Below are 24,854 nucleotides of genomic sequence, written 5' to 3' on the forward strand. Positions count from 1 at the left end.
AACAATACATTTGGGAGGTAATCTGACGGCGGGTTTGCGGGCGATCTAATGATGTGGGTGGGTGATCAGATTGCCCGCAAGGGGCAGGTTAGGGGCTGATTGATGGGTGGCAGTGACAGGGGGTGATTGATGGGTGATAGGTGATTGGCAGGTGATTGACAGGTGATCAGTGGGTTATTACAGGGAAGAACAGATGTAATTAATGCACTGGCGAATTGATAAGGGGGGGTCAGAGGGCAATCTGAGCGTGTTGGCGGGTGATTGGGTGCCCGCAAGGGGCAGATTAGGGTCTGATCTGATAGGTAAAAGTGACAGGTGGTGATAGGGGGTGATTGATGGGTGATTGATGGGTAATTAGTGGGTGTTTAGAGGAGAGAATAGATGTAAACAATGGATTTGGGAGGTGATCTGATGTCGGATCTGCGGGCGATCTATTGGTGTGGGTGGGTGATCAGATTGCCCGCAAGGGGCAGGTTAGGGGCTGATTGTTGGGTGGCAGTGACAGGGGGTGATTGATGGGTGATTGACGGGTGATTGACGGTTGATTGACAGGTTATCAGGGAAGATAGATGCATACAGTACACAGGGGGGGGGGGGGTCTGGGGAGAATCTGAGGGGTGGGGGGGTGATCAGGAGGGGGCAGGGGGGGGGATAAAAAAAAAATAGCGTTGACAGATAGTGACAGGGAGTGATTGATGGGTTATTAGGGGGGTGATTGGGTGCAAACAGGGGTATGGGGGTGGGCAGGGGGGGGTCTGAGGGGTGCTGTGGGCGATCAGTGGGCGGGGGGGCAGATCAGTGTGTTTGGGTGCAGACTAGGGTGGCTGCAGCCTTCCCTGGTGGTCCCTCGGACACTGGGATCACCAGGGCAGGAGGCAGCCTGTATAATACACTTTGTATACATTACAAAGTGTATTATACACTTTGTAGCGGCGATCGCGGGGTTAACATCCCGCCGGCGCTTCCGTATGGCCGGCGGGATGTTACGGCGGGTGGGCGGAGCCAGTTGCCGGGGGAAGCGCGCGTCATCAATGACGCGATCGCTCCCCCGGCATGCCTAAAGGACGCGCCGCCTGAAGGCGTATTGCGGTCCTTTAGGCGTCCACTTTGCCGCCGCCCATGGGCTGTGGGCGGTCGGCAAGTGGTTAAAAGATTGCTTACAGCTTACAAACTATTATGCCAGATTTTTTTTAAGCAGAAATTCACTGAATGGGTTAAACATGACATTTTAGTGTTGGATTTAACTAGGAATCCGCATCAGTTCTTATCTTTTAGTTACAAATGTATCTTTATTTGGAATACAAATAGACCTTTGAAAAGCCTGCCGGGGAAGCCCTCTTTGTTCTCTCAGAGCAGTGTTTGTTTGTTACATTGTAGATAGATACATTTGTAACTAAACAAGCAAGCACGGAGGAGGATTTCTAGCTAAATGCAGCACTAAAATGTCATGTTTAATCCATTCAGTGAAGTTCTGCTAAAAAAAAAAATCTGGCATAATAGTTTATAAGCTGTAAGCAATCTTTTAAAGCAAAGTTGAAATGCTGGGTGTCAGACCACTTTAAGATCCAGAGGCTTCTCCATCCCAAGGTAAGTACCACACAGACTTTTTTTTATCTCACAGGTTTACTTTAAAGTAATCCTGTAAAAAGCAAGAGTTTGATAGTTACCTCAGTACAGGGAGGCCTGCCTGCCTGCCTGCCACTGATCCTGCACTAGGACCCTCTAGCAGTTTCCGGCCATGCTTTAGTCCGTGAACAAAATGTGGCTGCACTGAGCAGGAAACCTCACACCTAAGCAGTAGCATGGAGCCTGCTCTGGCTCCTCAGAAAAAGCCAAGCTGTTCAGCTCCATGCTACTGCGCAGATGTAAGGCCGTACTTGTTCACATGGGAGAGCGGCCACAAGCCCTCTTTGTTTTGGGGGTTCTGCACTAGATTAATAGAGGTGAAAGGGACAGGGCCTGAGGCAAGTACCCATTTAGGGCACTTTTTTCCCCTTCAGGTTTACTTTAAGGGGGAGATCGCACCAAATCGCTCCAAAGCTCACGGTATTCCAGGGACCGGAGGCTGTGTCTGAGTGTGGTCTTAAGGGCTCAGGGACTACCTACCTCCAAGAGTCAGCGAGTGCTGAAGCGGACTAACAGGAGCCGAGGAGGTAAATATCTGACACAGCTAGCACTTGGTCCACACCGGAGTTCTGGAGGAAAATCAGCCCTGCTAGCAGTTTTTATTTCAAGTGTAGGAAGAATGATGGAAGATAAATAATTGGTACATGCTACCACCATCTGCAGATTTTCTTTTCCCTTATTAAATGGAGACTTAAACAATGTAGGTGGCCTTTTCCTTCTAGTATTGCAGGGTGCCCTACATCAGCTCTGCTTTCTGTCAAGTTTTATATTGCTGTTAGTTTCATGTTATGTTAATAATGCCTGTAAACGTATTGTGCCTATTTGGAATGTGAGAAATCAGAGAAGCGGTGCATAAGCAGGTTCCCTGGGTGAATCCAGTCCAGGTCAGCTGAAAGGCTTTTGCAGTTTGAATAATTAGAATAGTAAAAAGTGCTGTGGCACATTAAGGCTTTTGGTGGCGTTTATAGGCAAAGAAGGAGCTCAAGTCCTCCAAATCAGAAGTCTGTTCCAATGATGCATAAACGTTTTGGAATTGCTTAAACCAATGATAATCAGTACAAAAAAGTAGAGTGTCATCAGAATAGCAAAACGATGGTTTGCGAACCAAGATGGCTGTCTGGACCTACAGGGAGGAAAAAGAAAATATATTTGGAAATGTAAGGGAACAAGGATTATAAAAAATGCATTTAAAATTTAGTTGTCAAGTACTGTATATCCTCAGCTAGAAGTCAAGAAATGTAGGTCTGATTCACCAAGGCAAAACATAGGGGTTGCCTTATATTTGAGTCAGACCTAGATTTTGACTTATAGCCGGGATTCTCTCTCCACTATGAAGAATTGCTGCAGAAGCGCACTGTATTCTCATCTCCCATCTCTTTGTAAACAGAGTGACCACAGCAAATATTTACACCCTTCCTCGATCCACCCACAGGCAGGGTGCCTGCCTCTCCATTTCTCTCCAGTTCCATAATCACAATTGCAGAGCGGGCCACAGCAGAAGAGATATTACCTGTTCCATCAGTAATATCAGAACAGTGCAGAGGATATTTTATAATATGCACATTTTTAATTTATTTTTAGGATATTACCTCCTTCTCTTGTTTGGACTCTCTTCCCTCCCCTACTCTTCACTTTAGGGTGTGACCCTTGGGTCTAGTGGAGGTGGGAGGAGTATTGTGTATATACAGTGATGGCCGCAATTGTTGGCACCCCAGAATTTTTTCCATAAAATCAAGTATTTCCCACAGAAAACTATTGCAGTAACAGGTTTTCCTATACGTTTATTCCCTTTGTGTGTATTGGAACAAAACAAAAAAAAAAATGGACATAATGTCACAAAACACTCCAAAAATAGGCTGGACAAAATTATTGGCACCCTTAACTTAATATTTGGTTGCACACCCTTTGGAAAAAAAAAGAAAAAAAAAAGAAAAAACCCTGAAATCAGTCGTTTCCTATAACCATCAATAAGCTTCTTACACCTACTCTCACCCGGAATTTTGACCACTCTTCCTTTGCAAACTGCTCTAGGTCTCTATTATTCGAAGGGCGCCTTTTCCGAACAGCAATATTAAGATCTCTTCACAGGTGATCAATGGGATTTAGATCTGGACTCATTGCTGGCCACTTCAGATCTCTTCACCGCTTTGTTGCCATCCATTTCTGGGTGGTTTTTGATGGATGATTGGGGTCACTGTCCTGCTGGAAGACCAAAGATCTTGGATGCAAACCCAGCTTTCTGACACTGGGCTCTACAGTGCGACCCAAAATCCTTTGGTAATCCTCAGATTTCATGATGCTTTGCACACATTTAAGGCACCCAGTGCCAGAGGCAGCAAATCAACCCCAAATCATTAAACCTCCACCATATTTCACTGTAGGTACTCAGTTCTTTTCTTTGTAGGCCTCAATCCGTTTTCGATAAACAGTAGAATTATGTGCTTTACCAAAAAGCTCTATCTTGATCTCATCTGTACACAAGACGTTGGAAGGATGAAGGGCAGAGTGCAGTGCAATGGCAAAAGGGAGGTTAAAGGGGAACTGAAGTAAGAGGTATACAGAGGCTGCCATATTTATTTCCTTTTAATAAATACCAGTTGCTTGGCAGCCCTGCTGATCCTCTGCCTCTAAGGGCCCGTTTCCACTATCGCGAATCTGCATGCGTTTCCTGCATGCAGATTCGCATAGCCAATACAAGTGAATGGGCCTGTTTCCACTTGTCAGTTTTCCTGAACGTTTTTCTGTGCAGGATTTTTCTGCACGGCAGAGCCCTCAGAATTCGCCTGCGTGTGGAATGCTTGTGAATCGCCGCTAATGTATTTAATAGGGAAATCGCCTGTGGCTTTGGTATGCGAATTTTTATGCGAATTCGCATGAAAATCAATGGAAAAGCACACCGGCACTGCCATGGTTAAATTCGCATACAGCGTGAAAATTCACATACACCCGCATGCGAAATTCGCATCCGGATGCAAATTTTTACCGCGCCGATTCGCACCGCACAAGTGGGAACGGGCCCTATTACTATTAGCCATAGCCCCTGAACAAGCATGCAGCAGATCAGGTGTTTCAGACTTTAAAGTCAGATCAGACAAGACTAGCTGCATGCTTGTTTCTGGTGTTATTCAGATACTACTGCAGAGAAATATACCAGCAGGGCTGCCAGGCAATTGGTATGGATTAAAAGGAAATAAATATGGCAGTCTCCGTATACCTCTTACTTCAGTTTCCCTTTAAGACTCTGTTGCAGAAAATTTCCACCAACAAGCAAATTTAGTTTCAAAGGTGAAACTTGATTTTTCTTATTACTTTTCTTATCACTTGCTCATCTCACCAGCGTATCTCTAAAGCCTGCTACTCCAATATGTGCAAAATCTCCAAAACATTTTCCAAATATGCCTTTTCCTAACTCTACAGACCTCAAAGATTTTGATGCATACCCTTATTACTGCTTGTCTTTCTGGAGATGGGGCATGGAGCTGACCGCAGAGTAAAACGAAGTAGAGAACGGCAATTAGAAATTTGGGTGGCCAATAACATAGTGGCACTTTGTCTACAAATAGAGGGCACAAAAGCAAAGTGGATATCGTAGGATTTGTGGTGGGGGTGTTGGTTAGGAAATGGGTAAAGGGAGGGGTTCCTGTGAAAATAGAGTTAAGTTTAATGTCAGTAAAATATCAGTTAAAATGACTAATATTTTTCTATCGGAATTACCCCCACCCAATAGTAGAATATCAGTAATTTTACTGATACTCACCTAGCGGCCATTTCCGGTGCCCTTTTTTGCATGTATGTGTAGAGATCAGCACTCACCTCCTTTGTGGCTGCTCCTGGGAATATACCAGGAGATATTTCACACGCAACACCTCGTTATTGGTCACTACAAAGTATTTCTGTGGGACATCTCCGCCCTCGCTGTTCCGCGCCCTTGCGCGTCTGCGATCAATTTCTGATGAATCTAAACAGACAAAAGTACATTTATTTTCTACAGCCATCTCTGTAGCGCAAGCAGAATGATATTATTAACAGAAAGGGTGATAGAAGAACAGTGCAAAACAGGCAGAATGTAATTTACAAGCAATAATTTATGAATGGACGCAGTTCTTACCTTTTTTCTTTACCTGACACTTAACATCAGGATGATCAATCATCTCACACACAGCAACACAGCTCAGTACTGGGCCTAGTAAACTGCGGGTCCAGCCATGTCCATGAGGACTATAGAGAAGAGCCAAACTCAGATCACCTGTCAGGTAAGTTCCTTCCCCAAACAAAGATGTCTACGAGAAAAAACAGCAATACAGACTTATAGTTCCCGTATTTATATGTCATGATTCAGACATGGCAAACATGAAAGCTTACATTTCAAATTAACCTAGCCCAAATACACAACAATTTTTATCATGGCATCTTCTGCATCTATGTAACGCACTAGCTGAATCCCTATAGTTTTTGGTATCCTAATGTCTTGGCAATGGATCTGCCAATAATTTCAGTACTCATCTACAATAAGTAGAAAACATTTCAAAAATAAAGTCAAGTATGTAGTATTGCTCTAAGGCACAGGGATCAAACAAAAGGCCCCCGGCCTAAAATGTGGCCATTTAACCATTTACCGCCATCCTAACGTATTAAAACGTCATGCTTACCGCTATTAACAGCAACATGACGTTTTAATACGTCGCGCATTCCCGCCGCTGCTACCGCCGTGTGTCCGCCGCTACCGCCACCATTACCGTCGGGATCCCGTGCTGGGCGATTGGGGAAGAGGACTGAACAGTCCTCTACCCAATCGCAGTGCCTGGAGTGAATGGACGTGACCGCGAACAGCGGCTACGTCCATTCACATAAACAGGAAATGTAACAGTTTAATAAAGTGTGTAAAAAAAAAAAAAAAAAAGTGAACACGTCCTATGAGTGTTCACCAGCGCCATCTTGTGGCCAAAAAGTATATTACACTTACAAAATACATACATTTTCAAGTATATACACATCATTAATAAAATTACACTTCCAACCCTCCCCCCCAAAAAAAACACTTGTAAAAAAAAAAATCAGCTTAAAAAAAAAAAAAAAATAGTTGCCTTAGGGACTCAGCTTTTTTTATTCTATATTTTATGGGGGAAAATTAATTTTAATTTATTACATAGGGGCTTGTAATTATGGCCAGAACAAACAGAAAAATAACCACTTATATTTCAAAATAATATACTGTCGCCATACATTGTGGTAGGGACATAATCTAAACGGTTTAATTATCGGGACCACTGGGCAAATAAAACGTGTTTGTTTTATCCACAGGAGAATGTTTAATTTTAAAACTATAAAGGCTGAACACAGAAATAATGATTTTTTTTCTTTTTTTTTCTGTTTTTCTCATTAAAATGCATTTAGAATAAAAAAATTCTTAGCAAAATGTACTATCCACAGAAAGCCTAATTGGTGGCGAAAAAAACGAGGTATAGATCATTTTCTTGTGATAAGTAGTAATAAAGTTATTAGGGAATAAAAGGGAGGAGCGCTGACAACTGAAAATTGCTCTGGTCCGTTAGGATAAAAACCCTTGGGGGTGAACTGGTTAATGCAACCTTTGAGAGATTCCAGACACTGCATGGGTTACTGTTGGCATTTCACGGCTCCCCAAACTACTCCATGAGAGGCTGTCTATACATGTGCACATTATCCCTATGCTGCGCTTCGAATGAATAACACACCAATCCATCCAAACAGCAGACTGGTGCACAGAGGAAAATATGTGAATTTTGTTGAAAAATGTGAATTTTTGTTAAAACTATTTCAGCATATATTTTGAACTTTAAAGAGTAACTGTTAGCCCCAAAAATCAAATTTAAATCTCTATTGCAATGTTTTAATTACTTTGTAAGGGAGCCAAAAAGGCAATGCAGAAGTTAAAAAGCAATCTAATTTTTTTACTGTGTAGCCTTTTCCCCAAGCTCCTAAGGAGGACGCAAAGCCGCATAACAGATACTGCAGAGCATGCCCATGTCTGCCCGAACCCCCTCTCCCCCCCCAGGACCAGGTGCCGATGTCTGTCCGCTACCCCCCCAACCCGCCCCCCCAAAAGCCGATGTCTGTCCGACCCCCCAGGACCAGGTGCCGATATCTTCTCACCCCAAACAGCTGACACGGAGAGAGAGTGGGAGCGGAGTACATCTACACACTTCCAGCGCCGCCACCGCAGAGCAGCCGCCGCCGAGTCACATGTGAGAGAATCACGAGCAGGAGAGAGATGCACGGCGGCGGCTGCTCTGCGGTGGCGGCGCTGGAAGTGTGTAGATGTACTCCGCACCTGCTCTCTCTCCGTGTCAGCTTTTTGGGGTGAGAAGATATCGGCACCTGGTCCTGGGGGGTCGGACAGACATCGGCTCTTGGGGAGGGGGGGGGCGGACAGACATCGGCACCTGGTCCTGGGGGGGGGGGGGGGAGAGGGGGTCGGGCAGACATCGGCACCTGGTCCTGGGGGGGGGAGAGGGGGGGGTCGGGCAGACATGGGCATGCTCTGCAGTATCTGTTATGCGGCTTTGCGTCCTCCTTAGGAGCTTGGGGAAAAGGCTACACAGTAAAAAAATTAGATTGCTTTTTAACTTCTGCATTGCCTTTTTGGCTCCCTTACAAAAGTAATTAAAACCTTGCAATAGAGATTTAAATTTGATTTTTGGGGCTAACAGTTACTCTTTAAAGGGAAGGTTCAGGGAGGGTGCCTAAAAAATAAAACTCAATTTCTACTTACCTGGGGCTTCCTCCAGCCCGTGGCAGGCAGGAGGTTCCCTCGGCGCCGCTCCGCAGGCTCCCGGTGGTCTCCGGTGGCCGACCCGACCTGGCCAGGCCGGCTGTCAGGTCGGGCTCTTCTGCGCTCCAAGGCCCGGCACTTCTGCATCCCACGCCGGCGCGCTGACGTCATCGGACGTCCGCCGCGCTGTACTGCGCAGTACAGCCCGGCGGACGTCAGCGCGCCAGCGTGGGACGCAGAAGTGCCGGGCCTTGGAGCGCAGAAGAGCCCGGCCTGGCCAGGTCGGGTCGGCCACCGGGAGCCTGCGGAGCAGCGGCGAGGGCACCTCCTGCCTGCCACGGGCTGGAGGAAGCCCCAGGTAAGTGGAAATTGATTTTTATTTTTTAGGCACCCTCCCTGAACCTTCCCTTTAAGGCCAAAGCATTATATAATTTTTATTTTGTGAAGAGCAGTAAGAAACTTGGTTGCCTGGCAAAACAGTTAGCTGGATATTGCCAAATCCACATATATTCTACTATCGCTACCTAGCCTACCACTCATACTAACCCTCCCCTACCTACCTACTCCTAATACTAAATTCCCCACCTTACACCTAACACTAACTGTCCCCTCTTGCAACAGTATCTCCTTGTAGCTATAAACCCAGTGTATAATACAACTACCTGCCTCTTGCCTGAGGGAAGATCACAGCTATCCAACATTGGCTTTTATACTTGTCCTTTGCACACAGATATTTCTTTGGATTCTTTGAATCTTTTATGATTATGTACTCTATATTATATCCCCCAATTTTTGCACTATTATACTGTATGCACAAATTGCACTGTGTGAAACAGAACAGTATACCCCTACCCATCTTTGTTTCTGAGAGACTCAGCCCCACTAGTATGAGATGTTAGTTTGCTTTTTTAGTATTACACAAATGTATAGCCTTTTGTTGTTCATGTCTCACCTTTTTGGAAAAATGTTGCTAGCAAATTCAAAATGAGCATATATTTTTCTTAAAAATTCTGTGTCAACATTTAAGGCTTTAATGCTTTTTGAGTAATTTGTAAATCAGTGTATTGTGTTTTTATTTAAATGCTACACTATTATGTTGGAAACAGAGAGTTTTATATCCCCACAAGCAGGCTACTAGGTGAAAAAATGAACTTTTTAAAGGGAACCCGAGGTGAGAGGGATATGGAGGCTGCCATATTTATTTCCTTGTAAACAATGCCAGTTACCCGGCAGCCCTGTTGATCTGGCATAAGTAGTGCCTGAGTCAAAACCCTGGAACAAGCATATGGCTAATCCAGTAAAACCTGAGTCAGAGTACCTGATCTGCTTCATGCTTGTTCAGGGTCTATGGCTAAACGTTTTAGAGACACAGGATCAGGAGGACTGCCAGGCAACTGGTATTGTTTACAAGGAAATACATATGGCAGCCTCCATATCCCTCTCATAACGGGTTCCCTTTAAAGGCAGCAACAAGCAAGATGGGTAGGCTAGCAAAAGAGAAGAAGAGCAAAAATGAAGGAAACCATGTTTGTGAAAACAGAGCAGACCACATTTACCAATAAAGACTTTGCTAGTGGTGGAGTTACTATATACTATATTTATCATAAGACTGTAGAGATCACAGTGACTCACCTTGTTTAGGTGACAGTGCAAGCCATTGTGCAGTATGGAGTGGAAATTCTCCAGCCGGCTGCCATGCAAGGCATAAATCACGTCCCTCTGTCCGCGTGCCTCCTGGAATCTGGCATTCAGCTTCTCGCAGTATTCTATTTCAAACAGGAAGTCAGGAGTGGGCAGAGCAAGTGTGGGAGAGCCTGGCAAGGCTTGGACTTCCTCAAACTAAAACAGCAAGCGAAGGGCAGCCTTAACGCAAGGCTGGCATGTTTTTCCATCATGTTAGCACAAATATGACAATCCAAGCCAAATACACATACTGATTAGACTGTAAAATGCCAAAAAATAGAGAATCTGAAATGTGAAAACAGCAGCATGTAGATGCCAATAGCACCCTGTTCTGTCACAGATTTGCCTGCACATACATATTCTCAATTAGGCCAGATCCACCCTATAAGTGCTTTTGTGAGCGCTTGCATTTGGTTAGCGCTTGTAAAAAATAAAAATCGCTCTCATTCACTTTCATTAAAATGGCAGTAAAAATCGCCGCAATTAAGTACGTGGAAAAACATAAGCCATCACGGCGATTTTTACACGCTTTTTAATGAAAGTGAATGGGAGCGATTTTTTAAACAAGCGCCCAGCAAACACGAATCAAATGCAAGCACTCACAAAAGCACTTATTGTGTGGATCCAGCTTTAAAGAGACTCTAACAAAATTTTGAGCCTTATTTCTTCTATCCTATAAGTTCCTATACCTGTTCTAATGTGCTCTGGAATACTGCAGCCTTTCCTAGTTGCACTGTCTCCGTAATAAATCTTATCTTCTCTCCTCTGTCGGGTCTGTTGGGCTCAGGCTGGAATGTGTGGAATGTGCAGCACTGCTTGTCATTGGTAGAAGCTATACACACACTCTCCAAGCTCTGTACGAGTCACACAGTGAGCTGTTCTCACTCTGGTTAGAAGCCATGTTTTTTGTTTGTAAACACTGCATAAAAATGGCAATTACAAGCCAGTATTGCAGCAGGGAGTGGCAGAAACAGTACAGAGGGGCCCAGGAGAACATAATGAATAGAATGGTATGCTTTTTATTGTAAGAATTTTAGAGTACAGATTTTCTTTAAAGGGAACCTAAACTGAGAAGGATATGGATTTTTCCGTTTCAAATAATGCCAGTTGCCTGACTCTGCTGTTGATTCTGTGTCTCTAATATTTGATCAATCTCAATCGATCAGTGGTTGTGTTAGTTTGACAGCCCATAGCGTTACTCTGCAGCGAACACTGCAACACTCCATAGATTTGCAAAAGACTTCCTATGCAGAAATCTACTGAAAATCTGTGGACGGTACGTGCAATTATTAGATCATGAAGAGAGAGTTCAATGTGTTTGCCACATTAAGTGGCACTCTATGGGTGTATGGCTACCTTGAGCAGCACAGCCTGATCATTATTACAACTCAGCAAGCCTATTACACAAGGAGCTTCCATGAACAAACCTTTAAAGCAGGGATGCCCAACTCCAGTCCTCAAGGGCTGAGATCCTCACACATTTTGTGGCAAAGCTCAATTTTATTGACGAGGCTGAATCAGGAAAGGTGTAGATCATCAAGTAGAAGACATTTGTTATTTCTCTATCCATCCTAAACACTGGCCTGTATATGGCCCTCCAGGACTGGAGTTGGGTATCCATGCTCTAAAGTCATTACTGTTCTGCTATCTTATCAGTAGTAGGATAACAGCATTTTCCAGAGTAGAAAAGTCTGAACAGCTAAAACTAGCCGTAGACGGGTCGATCATGGCCCAATACGCCAAGCCAATAGATCCCTACCCAGTTGGAAATTGACTGGATAGTAATGGATTTCTACCCCGAACAGCAAGAAAACTATTGCTAGATTCTAGCAGAAATCTATGGAGCATTTGAACTGCAAGCATTTTACTGCTTGATGCAACACTAAGGGCCATCAATCCTGTGCTCCCCCCCCCCCCCCCCAAGATTTCCCAACATGTCCATTTGGACTCTTGATCAATAAATTGCACAAAATCGATTAAAAGTCAATACCTCTGAAAAGGAGGGAGCAATAGATTAAAAGTAGGTTCAATCAATGTGATCAAATCTGCAAAAAATGTATCAGAAAAATCTATGCGTTTAGGACAAACTTAATATACACACATAGACACATTGGGGATGGTGTGAGTGAGCCCTGGGTACTACCAGTGGTTCATTGTCCATTTAAAAACAAAAATAATGATCATATTAGCTATAGATATTTAACTATTAAATAATTGTCACGCTGGGACCTTTGAATGCCCAAAACTGCTGCCCACCAAACACCTCAACCCCCAAAACACATGAAAGGGCCAGTATTGCCATCAAGCACACAGTATTTGAAAGCACTGTCTGGACCACAACTAGTTCCATCACAAGACTGAAACACTTTCTGCATCTCCACTGACAAATGGAGCTCAGAGGAAAGATCCCATAGAGGATTGGTGCGCTGTGATTGAGGTGGTGAGATGGAGATGGGGGGCTGGAACTGTGTATGTATCAGGCAATCTATGAATCCCTGTCACTATACACAGCTTGTAGGCAAAATTGTACATTGTTGTATACTGCAAAGAATTCATATTGCACTGAATTCTTATGAAAGGAACTTTCACTGTTCCCTTCAAACATCCAACCATTGACCAGTAACATTCACAAGTGTAATGTACAGCTTTGTTAACAGTCAGGACTTTTTTTTTTTTTTTTTTTTTTTTTTAAGCATGCAAGATCATCACATATTATGGTTACCTTATCCTTTTTAAGACCTTTAATGGTAAAAAGTTTCTCTGACATAATCCAGCTCAGCAGGTCCAGACATTTCTCGTCTACCTTTGTCTTGCTTTGGATAAATTCCTGTAGACTGGGCAACGTGTTTGCATCAGCAATCTAACAAAACAAAAATACCATCAACTTAAGTAAAGGCCCATACACACGTCGGATTTTTGCGAACGACCCGTCGTTTGAACGTTCCGTCGTTCGCACGTCAAATCCGGCGTGTGTACAGACTATCGTTCGGGTGATAAGACTAACCAGTCTTATCACCCGAACGATAGTCTGTACACACGCCGGATTTGACGTGCGAACGACGGAACGTTCAAACGACGGGTCGTTCGCAAAAATCCGACGTGTGTATGGGCCTTAAGGTGTGGCTGGAAAGTATCTGGGAAAAGACAGGAGGAGAGGCTAACAAAGGACAACTGTAATGAAAGGCATATGTAGACTGCCATATTTATTTCTTTTAAAGGATACACGAGGTGAAAAGTGACATGAGGAGATAGACATGGGTATGTACAGTGCCAAGCACACACAATGCTGTGTTCCTTTTTTTCTTTCTCTGCCTGCAAGAGTTAAATCTCAGGTATGTAAGTGACTGACTGACTCAGTCCTGACTCAGACTGAAGTGACTACAGTGTAACCCTCACTGATAAGAAAGAAAGAAATTCCAACTATAAAACACTTTCCTAGCAGAAAATGGCTTCTAAGAGCAGGAAAGAGATAAAAAGGATAAGTAGTTCATAGATTTTAGCTGTGGCATAATTCAATTAATGTACCATCGAGCAAAAACAATAAAACAGTTAAAACTTAAAAAGTGGATTTAAACATAACATAAAACTGTGGAATATCTTAAAAAGTCATTTTTAGGAGAAGAAAGATAGATACAATTGTTTATTTCATTAATTTATTTTCGCCTCGGGTGTCCTTTAAACAATACCAGTTGCCTGGCTAGCCTGCTGATCCTCTGTCTCTAATACTTTTAGCAATAGATCCTAAACAAGCATGCAGCATATGAGGTGTTTCTGACATTATTGTCAGATCTGACAAGATTAGCTGCATGCTTGTTTCTGGTGTTATTCAGACACTACTGTAGCCAAACATATCAGCAGGGCTGCCATGCAACTGCTATTGTTTAACCACCCTGGCGTTCTGATTAAATCGCCAGGGTGGCTGCGGGAGGGTTTTTTTTAAATAAAAAAAAAACTATTTCATGCAGCCAACTGAAAGTTGGCTGCATGAAAGCCCACTAGAGGGCGCTCCGGAGGCGATCTTCCGATCGCCTCCGGCGGCAAGAGATAACACGGAAGGCCGCAATGAGCGGCCCTCCGTGTTTCGCTTCCCTCGTCGCCATGGCGACGAGCGGAGTGACGTCATGGACGTCAGCCGACGTCTTGACGTCAGCCGCCTCCGATCCAGCCCTTAGCGCTGGCCGGAACTGTTTGTTCCGGCTACGCTGGGCTCGGGCGGCTGGGGGGACCCTCTTTCGCCGCTGCACGCGGCGGATCGCCGCGCTGCAGCGGCGATCAGGCAGCACACGCGGCTGGCAAAGTGCCGGCTGCGTGTGCTGCTTTTTATTTCGTGCAAATCGGCCCAGCAGGGCCTGAGCGGCAGCCTCTGGCGGTGTTGGACGAGCTGAGCTCGTCCAGACCGCTCAGCAGGTTAAAAGGAAATAAATATGGCAACCTCCATATTTTTACTCCAGTTGTACGTTAAAGCTCAAATCCACAGTCTACCATATTTTTTTTAATCTCTCTACTCAACCCCCACCTAACAAGAAGAGCTGCCTAACCCACCATATTCTTACTCCTATACTTAGGCCACAATTGGCTAATCCCAAACCGCCAGCTCTACATCTTATAAAGAAACAATGTGCACACTTGATCCATTCCTGCGTCACTGCCTCCATAACTCTCCAAAAGTGATGCTCATTACAATCTCGTGATCACGGAATAGCCGCGATTCACAAGCATTTTTTCACTATCCACCGCCGTGATCCGATTCCGTGAAAATTCAATCACTGATTTGGCCGTGGTTACTAGTATTCGGAACAAATATCCGCAATTAAACCAGCCGACTTTAAAGGTCAATAGCAAAGCCCCCTTACATGCTATAAAAAACACATTTGCAGGATATGTTAAGTAGAACAGCCCTTATACTTTGAGAAAATTGATTTTAAAGATTCAAAGGAAATATCAAAGGAAAAAAGTATACATGTAAATGCGGTAAATACATTAACTGTCATTACCGCATTTAAATGTATAATATTTTCCTTTGAACCTTTAAAATTATCTAAAAAAAAACTATAAGGTCTTTTTGGAAAAATGTTTTTCCCTTGTTCCCACTCTTCTACTTAAAGTGGACCCAAATTAAAAATACAAGATTTCAGAAATAAAATTTTTTCTAAATTATACTAACAAATAGCAGCCTTTTTTCAGCTGCATGATGACACATATAAAATATTTTACTATTATTGGAGGAACCCCTCCCTTCCTTTCATATTGCCGGGACAGAATCCGGCAGACTGGTGTAGTAGGTGGTGTCCGGCAATTGAGGAATTGCTAATGGCTGCCCCCAGTATAATCCTAGTTATGAAAAGAGGAGGGTGAAAAGCATGCACTGAAATGCTCATAGGCTTGCAGGAGTGTTTATTTATCTTTGTATGTGTCAGAGTGGTGCAACTAAATATATTGAATTAAAAAAAAAAAGATTGGTTTGGGTCCGCTTTAACATATCCTGCAAATTTGGTGTTTATAGCATGTAAGGGGGCTTTGCTATTAACCATTAAAGTCGGCGGGTTTTGTCCGGATTTAATCACCAATACTTTTTCATTGGAAACTTTAAATTTGATTTTCTCAAAAACTATAAAGTCTTTTTGAAGAAATGTTTTTAAGTTGTAGCCACTGATCACCTTTATAATCCATGTAATTTGGGCGACTGTAGCATGTATGGGGGCTTTGCTATTAACAGTAAAGGAAAATCCGGATCACGGCCATGATATCGGATCTTAGAGGCAATCATGGCAAAATTCGGAGTCGAATGTGCAAGTTTAATTTAAATCCGGATCAAAATCACATCCAGATTTTGATTCAGCCACGGCCGAATTCAGTCTAATCCGTGATCGGGGGTATCTGAGCATCACTACTCTCCAACACGAGTAAACGGGAGAGAGTAGTTACTGCTATGGACAGATATACACCCCTCCAGCAGAACAGGATTCTGTGAGAGATGTGTGGTCCAATCCCAAAAGGCATTTCACCAGGCTGGCATCCAGTGATGATGTAACGGAGCTCCTCCAAAAGGCATTGGGGCCATCGCTGGAGCTGCTACAGGACATCATTGCTGGAGGGGTTTGTAATTGGGGATGATCATTTTGAGAAAATGGCCAGGAAAGTAAATATTCTTAAGAATGGCAAGCCACTTTAAAGAGTTTTAAAAATTATATTAGCTTACGATTCAATATGTAATGAACATGCAGACCCTGCCACTTTGTATTTCCTGTAGTTAAACATTTCCAGTAACTATAAAAGCATATAATATAAATTAACACTGCTCAAGGTAAAGCCGTGGCCTTATACAGCCATCTCTGTAGCTGACATCATGCCAGAAACAATTCTCAAGGACAGACACAATGTTAAAGGGATACTGGGGGGGCTGATGTCACCAGGAGCGCACGGCGCAGGCACAGACTGTACTGGGCCTGCACAGTGCGCTCCTAGTGACATCAGTGGGAGCGAAGGCATGGCAATGCAGGCGCTGTGGTTTTCAGACTTTAAAGTCGGAAATTCAAGAAGTGAACCAGAGGCGGGGTCGGAGCATTGGGGAGTGGCTGCGCGGGCACAGGATGTCTGTGGGGGACCATTAGAAGCCTCGGGTAACTTCAACTCATTTTCCCCTGACACCCCCCCCCCCCCTACAGTGTCCCTTTAAGCTCACAGCTAAAGTGCTATATGTAGACACAATGTGGATGTCAAAGAGAGCAGCAATCACCAATAACTGCATTCATTACTATCGTGTGCCGTTTGCCTTGAAGTCATTTGAAAGCTCAGTTATGAAGTCTAACATGCACTGTTCATTATACTACTGCAGCAGTTTCATACCAATGCCTCAAAGTCCTTGCACTGGTCACTGGAATAGAATGGAGGAAACGGCCTTAAGACAGAGTCTCTTTTATAACTCCTTAAGGCAGACATGAAGAGGCTACATTTCAGATCCGCTGCCAGTGGGTCCCTGGCAATGATGTCCTCTACCATTTCTTTATTCCACCCTCAGAGGTCACTGCAGGCAATCTACAAGGAGAGAAAGAAAGCTGTTGGGAAGGTCTCAAGAATGATTATAGGACAATCACATGACAATTCAATTTAAGGGCAAACTAGAGATTTGATCGGATATCCCTCTTCCAACTGCAGCCACAAGCTTTGTACTGTAGCATTGGAGAGGAATGTTAGATCCAATCTCTGCTGAGACTTGACATGATATCAAATGAGACAATGTAGTAAACAATTGATAGTGACTGCGTACCACATTACACAAGTATGTACCTAGTAGCAATCTGAATGTCAAGTGGTATTACAGGTTTCCAGAGTTTTCCATTTAATGAATCCTAAAACTCTAAAAATTAGAATATCACGCAAAAGTTCATTTATGTCAGTAATTCTGAACCAGACTGAGAGACCATTTGAACCCTTTGCAGGTGTTCTGGATGAATTCACTGATGAGAGTCTGACACTGAGCCTATAATAGGAAACATTTTCACAATATTCTAATGGTCTGAGATTGGTTTTGAGATTTTCATAAGCTGTAAGCCATAATGATAAAAATTAAAACAAATAATGGCTTGACAGATCTCCCTAAAGCTGGCCACTAACTGTCCAATTTCTAGCGAAAAATCGTTCGAGCGAGAAATTCTGATCGGATTGGTTGTAAATAATCTCCATTGGTGGACACAATCGATTATGAACGAGTGAAAAAAATGTCGCCCGAATGAATTGTCGAACGAAAATTTGGATTTTCTTGGTGGTCGTGATAGATAGGAAGCAATGATTGGTTAGTTGATGGTGTAGTGAGCGATTTTTCGTCCGATCAGAATTTCTTATCCCTCAAACGATTTTTTGCTAGAAATTGGGCCGTTAGTGGCCAGCTTTAGCATGTAAGGAGACTATTTCATTTATTAGTTTCACTTTTTTTTTAGTTGAATTAATGAATTAAATTAACTTTTGCACACTATTCTAATTTTTTTGAGTTTCACCTGTAGAAGCCAGGCAAGACACTGCACAACTCTTTGGCTATGCCAAATGATGCAGTTCATTAGCTCTATTTTAGTTCCCATTTATTCTTATCTGAAAAGTATATTTGTACAGCTGAAGCAATAACAAGATAATGTGAGAGAGAGGGGAGCTCTGATGTGATGTAATCCATGGCAGGAGTTATAATGTTACAGCCCCATGCTCCTCCTCATTTTGTTGTTGCAGTAGGCAGGAAGGGGTGCCTGCTGTTTATTGTAAAAATCTGTACACATAATTCTATATTAAAAAAACAATCATCCCTGAAGAGACAAGCTTGCTCATACGTATTTAAAATAGTCTGTTCTGGGTTATGGAGTGGGAGGTAGAGGCAGGAGAAAATCAGACAAAAAACAAAACAAAAACAAAAAAACACATTGATTGCTGAACATGCAGCTGTGGAGCATAGGCCATGCCTTTGCAGACATCAGACTATCACCCAAAATGATCATGAGAGATTGTCTGGAGCAGTAATTTCCCCCAGTGCTCAGGAATTGTAGCTTTCCATGCAGAAACAGCTTTTATGAATGGACGCTTTGCTAAATGGTCGGTAAAGTCAGCTGTTTTGAGCATTACCGCATGCGGGAATACTTTATGAATAGAGGCCACAGTCAAGGTAGATGGCCACTAGAACTTTATACTGGTGGAAGGACCACTAGACACCAGAGAACTGTATAGGGGGGCCACTAGACAGTAGGAAACTGTATAGGGGAGGTAGAATGCCACTAGGGAACTGTATTATTATTGTTGATTTATAAAGCGCCAACATATTCCGTGGCGCTGTACAAAGTAAGAAACAAACATGGGGTACATAATAATACAGACAATGGTGTACACCAATATACATAATTAGTGACAAAATACAAAGAATGATGAATAAAATGTATAATGGTTACCAAGACACAAAAGGGGGAGAGAGCCCTGCCCTTGCGAGCTTACAATCTAAAGGGAATGGGGGGGGGGGGACAGGAGGAGGGGTAGTATGCAGCAAATATATAGAGGCTTTGTGTTTTAGGTCAGTGTTTCTCAACATTTTATTGGTATGCACCCCTTTTAAAACCATGTACTCACCAAGTACCCCCTAGCATAGTAAACATTATCACAAGTACCCCTTGACAAATATATATATTTCATTGTAGTACATAATTGGTTCTAAACCATTTCTAAGCATTTATTATTGCTTTTAATTGGCTAAAATACTAATTTGGTTTTGTTTAATTAAGATTTATCATTTTCTAGAACTCTAAATTTGTTATTCTTGGTTAAGTATATCAAGCCTGAGTACCCCCTGGAACCATCAGAAGTACCCCCTGGGGTACATGTACCACACGTTGAGAACCTAGGTGTTAGGATACCTAGTAGGAGTGCAGTTTTGTCTTAGTACAAAGGGAAGTGGCCTAAGGTAGAGCATATGCTTGTCGGAACAAGTGTGTTTTTAGAGAGCGTTTAAAGGTAACAAAGGTTGGCGAGTGACGGATGTGTTGTGGGAGGGCAATTCAGAGGAGGGGTGAAGCACGTGCGAAGTCTTGTAAACGTGAATGTGAGGAGTTGATTCTACAGGAGGACAACAGAAGATCATGTGCCGATCTGAGATTGCGATTGGGTTTGTATCTGGAGATTAGTGAGGATATGTACAAGGGAGAGAGATTGTGGAGAGCTTTGTAGGTTAGTATTAGGAGTTTGAACTGAATCCTCTGGTTAATTTGCAGCCAGTGAAGAGCTTGACAAAGAGGGTCGGCAGAGATAGATCGAGAAGAAAAATGAATGAGACAAGCAGCTGAGTTCAGTACCGACTGGAGCGGGGCCAGTTTGTTAGACGGTAGTCCACAAAGTAGTACGTACGAGAAATTATGAGAACATGTATTAACATTTTAGTTGTGTCTTGAGTGAGAAAGGGACGGATGCGAGATATGTTTTTGAGTTGGAGATGGCAGGAGCTGGTTATGGAGTGAACATGTGGAATAAAAGAGAGAGATGAGTCGAATATCACCCCCAAGCACCGAGCTTTGGGAACTGAAGTTATGGGAGTGTTATTAACATTTATTGTAACTTCAGGCAGGGAGGCGGACAGAGACGGTGGAAAAATTATTAGTTCTGTTTTACTCATATTAAGTATAGGGGAGGGAGAAGGGGCACTAGACACTAAAGAACTGTACAGGGGAGGGAAGGGGGCCACTAGATGCTAGGGTGTCTAGTGGCTCCCATCTACTAACTATATAGGGGAGAGATGAGGGCCACTAGACACTAGGGAACTGTATAGGGGAGGGAGGCGGTGCTAGACACAAGGAAACTGTATAGGGGAGGGAGTGGGGCCACTAGATCAAGACCTGAGGGACACCTTTCAGTTCATTGAAAAATATTTGTGAATGCTGCCAAGCATGTATGAAATCCTAGGTACTCTTGTGCCTCGGCCAGACTGCAGCTCACCGCTCCTTCCAGTCTGCACGTTAGGAGACGTGCCCGTCTTGCCCCTCAACAAGCCCCCCTTAATACAAGGGTTCTCTGAACTTGAGAGTTTTCATATGTTAAGATCATTAGATAAACAGATTTTCCACTTATACTTACACTAAAGTGGGGTATTATCCCTGTGTGGAAGGCCTTGCTGCCTTACAGCCCATATTACCTTCACAGCAAAGGGTTTGTCCATATGCACATTGCATTGTGTTACAACACAAAGCTCTACCGCATGCAAATTCACTGTTCATACAATTGTATTGTCATGGGATATGTAACAGCTCACATTATCCTACACTTTCTACAGTGTGTTAGCACATAATGTGTGCACAGACACACATAGTAATTGTTCAGGCTGTAAAAATAAGGCGTGTGTTTAAACATGCAAAGTATACACAGTGTTATGAATGCATGGTTTGTTATTTATTACATATGAAATAAATGGGGGCTGGGACAGGTTCATTTAGATTGTTCTTTGCCAATAATGCACAAAGAGATGTGAGTTTCACATGTTCCAAAGCAAGCTAAGGCATAGCAATAGCAGCTGCTACAGGTCACAGGAGCACATGGCTCTAGAGGAAGACCTCATATTTCCATGAAGTGTTTACCTCATTTACCAGTAGATTTGGAGAAGTGGGAAATCATTGCTTATATGCATTTAGGGCTAAGGGACGCATCTAAGCAAAAAGGTGTAAAATGGGTGTGAAATAGCGGTAATAGAATATCAGCAATTTTACCAATATTATGTTGTCCACTATAGTAGAATATCTGTAACTTTACTATGCTATTATCCGCTACATATAATATTCTGTTATGCCCCTCTGTACCCTAACTCTCACATGAACCCTCCCCATCTATGCCGAACACTGACCACCCTACATTCACCAATATTTTGAGCCAGAGGTCAGTGAACTACGGTTCCCAGCATGCCCACCACATTTCCTACTTTCGCTATTTTCCGAGTTCCCCACGCACCCAAATTTCTGGCTATAGCCAGTTATTTCACAAGTACCCAAACTGTCTGTTTCACTAAGGACCATGTTCCAACTAACTAGCATACATTGACAAAACAGCATACATTTAAAGTAATATACCCCTTGTTAGTAGAATCAGTGTCCCCTTGCCCGCTCGCTGGGCTGCGGGCTTGGTCCTCGGTTCGCTCGGACAACTTTGTATTCTAACTCTATGTCCACTTGGATAGTGGAGATTGCACATCAGCACACAGGCAGCTAACTGGGGTTGAAAAGGTTAATGCTACTGATGGGTATTATGGGGTTAATGTATGCCCTGCATGACTTTGCACATGCTCAGTAGCATTTGTATGCTATTCTGTCGGGTATGCTAAAATGTTGGAACAACCACCGTGTTCTGTTCCTATGTTTTGCGAACACAATTCAGTAAACATAGCTACAAAATAAAGAGATAATACATAGGATCACTGCCATTCACAAAAATTAGCCTAAATTAATAGTTATATTTTGCACTGCTGCAGATCAGGATAGTTTCGTCACGCTGCTGAGTCTTTGGATCTATTGCAGCACAATGCAAACTCTTTCATGTAATTTGCAAATATGATCTGTACTAGCAATGAAATGAATGCAGCTTTCCCTAATATAATAATGCAGTGATAACGTATAACAAAGTACATTGTGAGTGGAACAAGCCCTCACAGAATGTATGCAGCAAATTCCCCACACTTCTCCTCTCCCCCCAGGGCTCACCTGCTACCTTACAGCTCCTCTCACCATAGAATCACTTCCTCACAGCTGACGTGTCTCCCCAGAGCTGGGAGCCGGGCTGCCCTCCGCACTGCCTGTCACACGCCTCCGTTCACTGCTATGGACAGGCACAACAGCAGGCGCCGGGATACACACTTCACGGGGGCCTTGCGAGGGAAGGACTTTGGAATTTGTAGATTTGTGTAAACGCTCTCGTGCTCTTATCCATTCACAGTCATTGATCGGAGCAGTGCTTTTCAGCGCTGCTATATTTGGGCGCAGCCGGCGCCTCCATAGACTTCAATAGGAATCATTCCTATTGAAGCGCTCAGTGAGTAACATCGGCTCCGTCAGAAGACAGAGCCGAAGTTGCTTAAAAACATAATAATTCGGCCTCCAGCAATCGCTGGAAGCCGAATTATTTCATTCCCCCACTATCCATGTCGGCCTGGAGGGGGAATAGTAATTAAATCGGCCCGGACTTGTGCAGAAGCAGGATCAGCTATATACCGCTGTATCCTGCGCCCAAGTCTACCGGCGCCGATTTCAAATGTACGCGTCATTGATTAGTGATAATGTTTGTGCTAGAAAGCTGAACATTTTGTGATGTCTAAATGCAGTCTGCTGCTGCAGGGCAGTCATTACTGCTTGCTTCTGTATGCCTTTATTATCTGCATATATATGCTAATGTTTTAAAACGGTTTGTAGGCAGGAGTATATTGCTGAAGTCTGAAGATATAAATGTGACCTACAACTACAATATGATCCTCAAACCATAGTTGTGTATACTCTATTGCTGTTGCCATTTTGATTTAAAGGGAGCCTAAACTGAGACATCTCGAGCTCACTCCAACCTGAATTATCGCAAATTCTTTCTGTTTTAGGAAAGCAAACTTTTGTTTTTCTAAACTGAGAAGGATATGGATTTTTCCTTTTCAAGTAATAGCAGTTGCCTGACTCTCCCTGCTGATCCTGTGTCTCTAATACTTTTAGCCACAGAACCTGAACAGGCATGCAGATCAGGTGTTCTGACTGAATTACCTGCATGCTTGTTTCAGGTGTGTGATTCAGACACTACTGCAGTCAAAGAGAACAGCAGGGCTGCCAAGCAACTGGTATTGTTTAAAAGGAAACCTCCATATCCCTCTTAGTTTAGGTTCCTGAAACCTGACATGAGTAAAATAAAAAAAAAAAAGTATACATACCCGGGGCTTCCTCCATCCCCCTTCAGGCTAATCTGTCCCTCTGCCTCCTCCTCCACCTGGATCTTCTGCTATGGGCCCCAGTATTTCAGCCAGTTGTGGCTTAAGGTGGGTACACACGTCAGATAAAAGTCTTTGGAAAATGAAAGATCACAGACCAGTTTTACCCCCTACCATGTAGTATGAGAGCCATACCTACACAGTCTATTCTATGGAGCTGAACTCCCCATCAGATAAAATCTGTGCAAGATGCTGCACACAAAGATGCTGTACACACGCAAAAGATCAATCCCTGCAAAAGATCCGTTCCTGCAAAATGCATTCATAGGCTATGAGATCTGCAGATCCTCATACACACCTTGTTTAATGGACATTCATCTGCAGATCAGACAATTATCTGCCGATCTGAAGATCAGTGGCGTAGCGTAGGAGCTGTGGGCCCCGATGCAAGTTTTACATGGGGCCCCCCCAAGCACTCTATTCATAACAATTGATGCGGCGCACCAAAACCTGCCAATGGCAACTACAGTGTCAGAGGTGCAAGAAGGGGATGGGGAACAGTTTGTTAATGATTACCACTATTCAAAGTATCTATAGAAGTGATTATTATGAGCACAGGACCAATAGAGAGCTAATACTGCAGTTCAGGGAGGGCCCTACGGGGCCCCTCTGGCCCAAGGGCCCCGATGCGGTCGCAACCTCTGCACCCCCTATTGCTACGCCCCTGCTGAAGATCCAACCTGGTGGATCTGATCTACAGATAATTGTCCGTTAAACAAGGTGTGTATGAGATCTGCAGATATCATAGACCATGAATGCATTTTGCAGGAACGGATCTTTTGCAGATACTGATCTGTTGCATGTGTACAGCATCTGTGTGTGCAGCATCTTGCAAAGATTTTTTTCTGATGTGGAGTTCAGCTCCATAGAATAGACTGTGTAGAGTATGGCTCTCATACTACATGAAAGGGAGTAAAATTGGTCTGTGATCTTTCATTTTCCAAAGACTTTTATCTGACGTGTGTACCCACCTTTAGTGCCAGGGCCGGTTCTAGGCTTTTTGCTGCCTGAGGCAAACTTGTGAGGATGCTGGAGCCACTCGTGTACAAGCAGTTCTTGCTTACTGCACAGGCGCAGGTGGCAGCACAACCACGCTCGTGCCAAAAGAGGAGCAAGCGGCAACGGGGGACCAGAGGAAGCTGTGGGAAGCTTCATTAGGATCCAGAGGCTTCCCTCTCCTTAAAGGGAACCAGCGGATCCGAGATGAAACTATAACAAGTAACTTGTCTATATATCTTATGTAAAGTTTAGATGGTTTACACAGCAAATCTAGCTGCAAACAGCTTTAACCAGTTTACCCCCGCCCGTACAAATTTCTCCGTCCCTTTTTCC

General features: G+C 43.5%; 1 protein-coding gene across 1 annotated transcript; it reads right to left on the bottom strand.

Moving 5' to 3' along the window:
* Positions 1 to 1,549: 1,549 nt before the first annotated feature.
* On the bottom strand, positions 1,550 to 22,320 carry PARP16 (poly(ADP-ribose) polymerase family member 16). The gene is made up of 7 exons (XM_068272435.1): positions 22,264 to 22,320; positions 16,907 to 17,095; positions 12,783 to 12,920; positions 10,010 to 10,216; positions 5,735 to 5,906; positions 5,440 to 5,584; positions 1,550 to 2,749 (listed from the first exon to the last, which is right to left on the bottom strand). The coding sequence occupies exons 2-7, from the start codon at positions 17,057 to 17,059 to the stop codon at positions 2,608 to 2,610; spliced, it is 957 nt and encodes a 318-aa protein (XP_068128536.1). The 5' UTR covers positions 17,060 to 17,095; positions 22,264 to 22,320; the 3' UTR covers positions 1,550 to 2,607.
* Between the last annotated feature and the right edge of the window lie 2,534 nt (positions 22,321 to 24,854).

This window comes from Hyperolius riggenbachi, chromosome 3 (genome assembly GCF_040937935.1).
Source record: "Hyperolius riggenbachi isolate aHypRig1 chromosome 3, aHypRig1.pri, whole genome shotgun sequence".
In the NCBI taxonomy this organism is placed as follows: Eukaryota; Metazoa; Chordata; class Amphibia; order Anura; family Hyperoliidae; genus Hyperolius; species Hyperolius riggenbachi.